The following is a 10,000-nucleotide window of genomic DNA, read 5'->3' on the forward strand; positions in this document are numbered from 1 at the left end:
GTATCCTATAGAACATCTGGGGCTGGAGATGAGGAGGGCTGGAGGACAGGCGAATGCGCCCGCATCCAGACTCATTTACCCAGGCAAACAAGGCCGCCATTAGGGAGGGCAGGGAAAACAAACAAGAGGAACGCAGAGCATTACTCATGAGGCCACCGATGACCCAGAGGAGGTGGGGAGGGGGGCGGGGGGGGGGACAGCCAACAGCATTGGATCAGCGGCAAACAAACAAAAAAAAACAACTCTGAATGCGCAATGCACAGCAGAAAAAAACCCACATCTGTGACTGTTTGTTGCCCGGAAGACAAATATGACCCTGTTAAATCTCTGACATCATCTCGATATTAATTGTCTCTGCTGCCAGTTATTCAGCCATCTGGAAAAGCTCTGGGTGTTGATAACCAATTCTGATGGGGGGGGGATAATGATGGGGGGGGGGGGGATAATGATGGGGGGGGGGGATAATGAAGTAAAGCCGCAAACAATTAGAGAAGCGGAGAGTCCTGATCCAGCTGGGATAATAGAAGACAACCGCAGCCATCAGGGGCATGCTGGGAGCCTGGCAACGGAGGCTCAGACACAAAACTGATGACAGCATGAGGTTTTATAGGAGATGCTGTGTGTGTGTGTGTGTGGGGGGGGGGGGGGGGGTTCATCTGGAATTCGGCTGCCCTGGACTGACATCACGTCACGGTCACCACGGCGATTGCGATGACAACGGTGATGTCATGGCGTCCCCGATGACCCGTGTGAGTCACACGGAGCCGGCTCCGCACAGATGGGGCTTTCCCTGGACCTGGTGGAGGTCAGTGATCTGATGTGTGTGTTTGTTCTAAGGGGAGGGGGATGCGAGGGGGGGATGTGACTGTGGAGGACAGGGGCGTCATGTGAGATATGAGTGATAACAGCACCTACCTGCATGTATCTGATCTGCAGCGTGCGGAAGGGAGAGCGGTAGAGGTCAGTGGAGCAGGACAATACATCATAGGTCAGAACATAGACACGCACGCACACACGCACACATGCACACATGCACACACACACACATAAAGTATATATAAAGTCTATCATGCACACAGACAGACAGACAGTGTCACACACACACACATGCACGCACATATATGAACATGCACGTACGCACGCATGCACGTACGCACGCATGCATGCACGCACACACGCATGCATGCACACAAACACATGCATGCACACACGCATGCATGCATGCACACACGCACACACACACAAGTATATCATGCACACAGACAGACAGTGAAAGCTCTCACCATGGGTTGTCGTACTTCCACCTTAATGATGTCCTCATAGATATCATCACCATCGTCCTCACAGGGCACGCAGTCGTAGATGTCATCCTCCCCCACGTCATGCTCACTGGGGAAAACACACACACACACACAGTCAATGGTACGTTTACATACATACTTTCATCCATATGCGATTGACTCTGTCAAGAGTGAGGGTTGATCACAAAACCATGGAAACCACGGTAACAGATCAGACGAAATACTTAGGACAGATATCGAAATGCCAAACTGACAATGGAACGACGAGCCCCTCTGTGAATCTCTGTCAGAGGTGAGAAGCCCCAATCCCAGTGTTTATCCGTGCCTGCTCCAAGCCCCTTCACACAGAGGAGGACAGCTCTACCCTGTACTCTCCATCCTCTCCACAGACACTCCACTGGCATGGCACTGTGCCAAGTACCTCACAAGCACAGATGATGAGGGGTTTCTCCTGAAGATAACCATCATGGGTTGATCTAGGGGTCAAGACTGGGGACTGTGAGCAGTCTAGTGTACTGCACTTGTGGGTGGGATGTGTGTGTGTGTGTGTGTGCATGCATGTCTTTGTGTGTGTGTAGAGTACCCTGACAGTGTGCATCAGAGAGATGGGGGGGGGTACGTGAGATAAGTGTGCTTCACCCCTGTGACAGCGTCAGTGGCACCCATCAGCCGACACTCAGCCATTGTCCTCTGAGGGCACACACACACACACACACACACAGTCCCCCTCCCCCCCCCCCCCCCCCAACATAAACCACCATGACAAGCACACAAGGTGCCCTTCCCTGCCCATGACTGAGCCACCCGCCACCCACTTAAACAGGCAAAGAGCACACAGCTGCACAGCTCCATTGCTACACAGCCAGCGCAGAGCACAGGAGGACAGCTCACCTCGGACCAGCCAGAGGTTCTTTACCCTCTCTCTCTCTCTCTCTCTCTCTCTCTCTCTCCTCCCCATCCTCCCTCCCTCTCTCTCTCTCTCTCTCTCTCTCTCTCTCTCTCTCTCTCTCTCTCTCTCTCTCTCTCTCTCTCTCTCTCCTCCCCATCCATCCATCCTTCCTCCCTCCCTCTCTCTCTCTCTCTCCCCCCTCTCTGCTCAGGCTGAGGCAGAGGCCGCCTTTGAAGCCTGAAACATCAAAACACACTGTTCTATTCTAATTCCATCCAGAAAACACGGAAATCCTGAAAAGGCACCAAGTCCTTTGTCTCCTTTTGTTTCATTTTCTGGGACAAAAGGGGGCAAAACAACCAACAAAAAAAACAAAACACGTAAATTCAAGGCCTGTTCAAGAAGACAAATGTTTACGAATGTGACTCGTTTTTTTTGTGTACACGTTAACAGCAGGTGGTGGTCTTCTGCTAAACCTTTTTTCCCCCACATGAAATGAATGGTTCCATGAGTTTTCTATCTCCTGCGCATAGCTACTGTACATGGTTGCTACAAAACCCAGGTCCCTGCTAGCAACAGTATATTGGTTTTGCACCGCGTTAACTGAGCGACCTTTAATTAAGCCGGATGCCCACCGAGCAGGGAAACTGACTGCGGGGCGGTGTGACCTCGGTGCTCAGTCCTAGAGCTCTAGTAATGTCTACTGTTCAATAACATCTCTCCAGGAGGACTCTAGGAGAAGTGGGCTCTCTGCTTATCTCATGTCAAACTAATTAGCATTCTTAGCATAAGTGCAAGCCCCCGTGAGGCAGGGTGTCTGTTATCTGTTGTCTGTTATCTTGGTCTCTTTTCCGATTTCCACCTTGTTTATCAGGATTAAAGAATTAACATAATTATCTGTCAGCCTCTGAGTTGTCTTATATATGAAGTGAAGGTGAGAATTACTTGTTCCATTGTTGCTCCAGATCAAAACAGATCTCATTCACCATGCACTGGAATTGCATGAATAGGATAATACAAAAATGTAATCGAATTTGCTATATTGTCAGTTTGGTGACCTCTGAACCCTCCCTATTTCCTATCACGAATGTGAGTTGAATATTCTCTGTTTACCTCGGCAGACGGTGTGGAGAGAGAAAGCGGATGAACAAATGACAAGGGGGAAAAATAGTATAGCCTCAATAGCCTCAATCACATATTCACCATTGTCCTTCTCCTTGTGCTGGGCCCTGTTTGAAGTTTTAATTGAGGTGGCGCGGTTCACTCTCAGTGATGCGTCTCCTGTTCCTTCATTAGGGGCGTATGACTCTCGCTGCATACTGAGCAACTTTGTGGGACGGGACAGCACACACTGCCATGCTATCCCAGCATGCAGCAACAATGCTAATAGGCTACACTATCAATCTAATGGGCTCTGTCTCCTGTTCTCCTGCCCATCCTCTTGATGCCAGTGAATGCCAGGTTTTCATCTGGAATTGAAGGGGGAGACATCGATTCTACCCCCCCCCCCCCCCCCCCATTCATTGAGATCCCTTCCCAGACAGTGATTTCTCTGTGATGTTTTACGAGCTGTGGCCTCTCAGGGATGTGCCGATATGGCGGTATCATTTGAATAGAATTGATAGAATGAGGTCTCATTGGTTCTCCTTGCAAACAGCTCCTCATTTAAATAGTAAGGTTAAAGCTGGGTATAAAAGTAGAATACAGATTATTTCTCTTTCTCTTCGTGTCCTGGTCAGAGGTTCCACGTATTGTTGCTGTGAATACAGTAACAGATCATGTGGTCTGTCTTTGTTTTTCTCTCTCTCTCTCTCTCTCTCTCCCTCTCTCCCTCTCTCTCTGTCTATCATTTACCATGAGGGTAGAATGTAACATGTTTCTATGATGCATTGCCTTGTATAATAATTTGTTTACAATATGTTTACAGTATTATTAAAGCCTCATTTCATTCATTCTAACGAGACTTTTCTTGCACTAATTCAACACAAAGTCAGATTATTATATTAAGATATACTTTGCTATTAACAAAATATAGCCACATTTCCTTGGTAACCCTCCGTATTGTAACTGCCGTCCTATAAGGCCCTACAGAATCTAACAGTCAGAGTGGACGTGGATTGTGATGTGATGCTGGCATCTGTGGAGCAGGGGAGGCTGGTGGCAGGGAGACATCAGAGGTCAAGCATGATTGCATGTAGAAATGACTGAGAATTTCCTAGCCACATACACTCACTGAACACTTTATTAGGAACACTATACTAACACTGGGTAGGGCTCTCAAAAAAGCCTCAATTCTTTGTGGCATTGATTCCACAAGATGTTGGAAACATTCCTTCGAGATTCTGGTCCATGATGACATGATTGCATCACGCAATTCCTGCAGATTTTTTAGGTGCTCTTTCAAGCTGTGAATCTCCCGTTCTACCACATCCCAAAGGCGTTCGATTGGATTCAGATCCGGTGACTGGGAAGAACACTGAACTCCTTGTCATGTTCATGAAACCAGTTTGAGACGACTTTTGCTTTGTGACACGGTGCATTATCATGCTGGAAGTAGCCATTAGAAGATGGGTAAATTGTAGCCAGGAAGGGATGCACATGGTCAGCAACAATACTCAAATAGGTTGTGGCATTCAAGCGATGATTGATTGGTATTAACAGGCCCAAAGTGTGCCAAGAAAACATGAGCAACACCATGACATCACCTCCACCATGAGAAGGTGTACAGGTGTTCCTAATAAAGTGTCCTGTGAGTGTATATCTAATGAAGGACATGTGTGTCTGGAGTATGTCTGGAGCATGTCTGGAGCATGTCTGGAGCATGTCTGGAGTATGTCTGGAGCATGTCTGGAGCATGTCTGGAGCATGTCTGGAGCGTGTCCACTTACGTATATCTTCTAAAATGTCAGATATCCAGATAATAATAATATCCAGGTAAAGATACTGTATCCACTTATATTAGGCCTATATTAGAGGAGACAGAACTCCATAGAGACAGATGGAGGAACATTGAGGGTCAATGGGAGGAACATTTTGGGGAATAAAACATTCCAAAAAAGCCTAGAGACAGGCATTAGATGAATGATGGTAAGTGCAGTGATCTGTGCTTGAAGTATATGTTGGGCTTTCTGAGGAACAAGAGGAACTGTCTCCTGAGGGGAGATCTGTGTACAGCGGCAGGGCAGAGGAGGGGGTGTGTGTGTGTGTGTGTGTGTGTGTGTGTGTGTGTGTGTATGTCTGTGAGAAAGAGAGAGATAGAGTGTGTGTCTCAGTTCCTCAGGACCCGTGGACGGGGGGCTAATTTTCTGTCTGATTACACAGTGAAGGGCCAGAGGAGGTCCAGCATGTTCGCACGCAATGGGCCCTGTGGCCTCCGCTGCCCAGCCCTGACCCCGCCCCCAGCATCCTCTGACATGGTCACTATGAGAGCAGGGGATCGTGTGTGTGTGTTTGGCTGTGTGTGTGTGTGTGTGTGTTTATGCGTGCGTGTGTGCATTTGTGCGTGCATTCATGCGTGTGTGTATGTGTGTTTGTCTCTGTGTGTGTGTGTGTGTGTGTGTGTGCGCGTGCATTCGTGCCTGTGTGCGCGCATGTGTGTGTGTGTGTGTGTGTGTGTGTGTGTGTGTGTGTGTGTGTGGGGATGCAGGGGGTTATCTAGGATAGCATATGGCCCTCCAGGCCCCACTGGGTGACTGGTTTCTACCAACAGAACAAATGTGCTTTTAAATGTTCAGAATGAAGATTTTTTTCTCTTGTCATGGTTATTAGACCTTGATCTACTGTACTCTACGGGCCCTGGCAACATGCCTGTCCATCTGCTCCCCTGGACCTCTGAGTCTGGGCTGTTAACACTGTGATGCTGAGCCTCATGAGTGGAGGCTGGCCATAGACCTTACATCACCCCCATGCCTGGATAACGTCCAGAGTATACACTGGCTCTACCAGGGGGATCTGACCTGGGTCAAAGGGCAACCGTAGATGACTGAGTGACCAACCTCGAACACTCACTGAGGTCATGCACCAGGATTCAGTCCTGTTTGGGCAATGATTGAGAGAGCATCAACAGGATGTATCCTAGCCGTCAGTGAGGTCCTGTAACGGGTGAAAATAAAAAGAAGGCCCAAGGCTGCATTAGTGTACATTCAAAACACAATATCACCACCCGGATATGGAAGTTGTACAATTTGGGATTAAGCACCGTGCTTGGAGCAATATAATATACACCACTCAGCTGACATTTTTATCCAAAGCCACTTACATTGCAGTGGGCGCGTACATTTTTCTGAATATATGGTCCGAGCGGGAAGCTAACCCACATCCTAAGTGTTGTTAGCGCCATGCTCTACCAACTGAGCCACAGAGGACCACGAATTATATTTCTCTAATGGCGCAAGTTATCTTTTTGTGTGTTCTCATAATGCTGCCTTCACTGTTTTTTGGGGGGGGGGTTTTCTGAGTGAAAAGTAAACTTTATTCTACATTTCCACGACTCATAGTTTCATAGTTTTGACTATGAAAGTGTATTGAGTGCAGACCAAATCCAATCGAAGGTCATTTTGATTTCCACCGCCAGTCTGGGGATGCAATTATTTGTAAATGGGTGTGTGCAACTGTCGAGTAGTGGATTAGCGGAAGATGTACAACTGTGGCCAGCCCATTTGTAAGCTGATGGATAAATAAACAGATTTACTTGGAGGAGAAATATTTGGCTCTCGTCCACGGTGCGGTCAGAGTTTTTTGAGGAGATGAGGCTCTTTCTTCATGAAGTTGGAGAGGCTATATAGCCAGGGGCTACCGTCTTGCTGGCCAGCTCTCTGGCTGAGCTATTCCGCATCAATATTCTACTCACAAAAATATATCACACAAAGGTTTAGTATATTACTGTATTTTGTGGTTCCACTCCTCTCCCTCAGAAAAGGAGTGTGTTGAGAAACGCGCCCTGTCTTTGTGTGGGGCATCAATAGCCGCTTTTCGACAGAGGTGCCAATGCATGTCAAGGCTTACTAGCAGCCAGATGCAGTGCACAAAGCCCGGTGCTTTGAGCCTAGTGAACAAGACTGTTTGAATTTCCACAGCTGACCTTTCTAGTCCTGCCCCGTATATGATCTCCAGTTTGTTTACATTCTGCAGTTTGTAAGTTGGCGAACTATATGAAGACAACATGTCAAATCAGAACCTGTTTTCCCAACAGGTTCCGGTAACTTGGCACCCTAACCCTTGGCAGTGAGTGTAAAAGTGGAGTTGTGAAAAGCGCTATTAAAATCAATTTCATACAAAAAATTCCTTCTTCTAGCATTGTGACTGCCTATGGCCCCTGGTCTGAGCATTGATTACTTTATCTTATGATGACTGATGGATAGATGATTCACTTACCTAAACAAATGTATTTGTTGTAAGTCGCTTTGGATAAAGGCGTCTGCAAAATGCCATGAATGTAAATGTAATTGTATAGTGACAGCAAGCTAACTTAAATCTGTCTCACCACCCACACCAAGTTTGCTAGCCAACTAAAGCACTTGGATGAGAAGACTATCCCGCCCCCACTCTAAACTGTTCCCCTAGACCCGTTTGGCCTCATAAGGACCGGGTGGGGGGGGGGGGGGGGGGGGTAGAGGAGGCTAAAAGCCAGAGTTTTAAGCACCGATTAGGCCTGGAGTAAAGCCCTGTTGAAGCCCGGGAGTGACTGTTGAAAACCAACTTGGCACACACCGGCATGCACAGCATAAGCCCCGCTGTGAAAAAGCTATTTTAATCTGTATATGTGATGTAGAGTTACACTAGCCTTTACACTGCACTCCATTTCTCAACAACACCCATCATTCAGAACTGGACAGGTACAGTACAGGCAAGAACATGGTCGTTGATGTGAACCGACAGCCATGCCAGAGATATGGTGACCTTGTCTAGACCTGATCTGTTATAAGATAAAGAGGAGAGATTGTATAAGGAGCAACACACAGAACCAGGCCCTGCCGTGCCTCTCCTTAGTCCAACCAACAGAACAAACATAGAACCAGGCCCTGCCTCTCCTTAGTCCAACCAACAGAACAAACATAGAACCAGGCCCTGCCTCTCCTTAGTCCTAACAACAGAACAAACATAGAACCAGGCCCTGCCTCTCCTTAGTCCTACCAACAGAACAAACATAGAACCAGGCCCTGCCGTGCCTCTCCTTAGTCCTAAACAACAGAACACATCTTCTTCTTCCGTACAGTTGCAAAATACTAAGCTTGTATCTACTTCTACATGCATTATCTCAGCTGTTGCTGTACTCCTCACTGACTTGACTCACCCTCCAGCCCACACAGACGCTGCAGTCACAGGGATACATTTCACAACATCGGGTTTAACTAAAAAAACACATGTTGCAATATTGGGCCTAACTCTGTGTTCTGTGCGGATTACCCCAAAATCACTCCTAAAACAGTTATTCAAACATATACAGTATAGTCTTAACCCTTTCGGGACCACAAACGCGCGGCCGCTTTTTCAGGGGTTTCCAAAATGTTTTGATCAATATCTCCGTGATAATACGGCGTAGAAACATGGTTTAAATATCCCCTGAATCGGTAGACTCTCAGCTTTTGATTCCTGTGACATGCCCTCTCACTCACAGACGGAGCTATGAGCCTCGGAACAGCTTGGTACACGCCCTCCCTGCGTAATTGGTGAATTTGGTAGCAGACTAGCTTGAGTCGCTCAGACACTGCCTTTTACCGTCGGTGTAGAGAAGATGTGTTTACAAGGATCCATTAGAAGTCCTTTTTTATATTCTGTCTAGTATTTTATTTATATTGTATACCATTTCTGTGTAGCTCAGGACTTCATAAATGAATTTCAAGCAACAAAACAATTCATCCACATGGGTAAAGGTATGTTTTCACATGGGATTTGAAACATTTCTGAAAAACTGATTCAAAATGTTCAGGTTTAGGCCTACTTACCTCTTCACACAGTGCTCTTGGGGTAAACATCCATCACAATCAAGAAAGCTGAGTTTGTACTGAAAATATTGATATGATACACTATTATTTTGTATGGAAGTGCCTTCAAATTGAGAAAGAAAAAATGTATGTAAAAATCGAGAAAATACCCCTGGTCCCCAAAGGGTTAATATGTAATCTTAAAATAAGTACTGTAAAACTTCACTTCACTACATCTGCTGTGGCATGTAACATCGAGTTACACCCCGTGGCTCTGACCATACGAGTATATATTCAAGCTGTCGGCTTTGCATCACAAACAACACGTGGAGTGGATAGCAAAAGTACTGCGAAAGTGACACAAAGTGCTCCTGACAATTTTCGCTTCTGAATCTGAATCTATGATTGTCATTCGCCGAAAAAAAAAGAAAGAAAAAAAACCGCCCCCCTGGCTTCTGCGCCCGGTCGGCCCCATTTCATGGTTTGTCAGCTCCAGGATGGACTCGTCCCATGCAACGGCGGAGAGGAGGACACTGTGGAGTTGACATTACGGAGCCCGTAGGGAGAACGCTGTTCTCAGGTTTACCATATTAACCTGGGAGACCTCAATTATGGAGAACCTCCCTTAGGTAAACACAGACACACACACACACACACGCACGCATACACACACACACACAGACGTAGATGTACACACGCATGCATGCATGCACATGCACACGCACACACACAGGCACACACACAGGCACACACACAGGCACACACACAGGCACACACACACACAATGAAGAGGGAGAGAGAGAGAGAGGTGTTGGTCAGTGGACAAGCCTCATGGGTAGATATGGTAACCGCAGGGAATGAATGACTATCAAACCAGGTGCCATTCT

At 47.0% G+C, this 10,000-nt stretch overlaps 1 protein-coding gene across 4 annotated transcripts in view; it reads right to left on the bottom strand.

The window, feature by feature from the left end:
• The window catches only part of vav2 (vav 2 guanine nucleotide exchange factor), a 149,655-nt gene that overhangs the window by 28,209 nt on the left and 111,446 nt on the right, over positions 1–10,000 (bottom strand). For all 4 annotated transcript variants that reach the window (XM_083670199.1, XM_083670197.1, XM_083670198.1 and 1 more), the window contains exon 5: positions 1,284–1,389. In XM_083670199.1, the coding sequence (XP_083526325.1) occupies positions 1,284–1,389 (106 nt within the window). The remainder of the gene's footprint in view (positions 1–1,283; positions 1,390–10,000) is intronic.

Source organism: Argentina silus, assembly GCF_951799395.1.
Source record: "Argentina silus genome assembly, chromosome: 5".
NCBI lineage: Eukaryota > Metazoa > Chordata > Actinopteri > Argentiniformes > Argentinidae > Argentina > Argentina silus.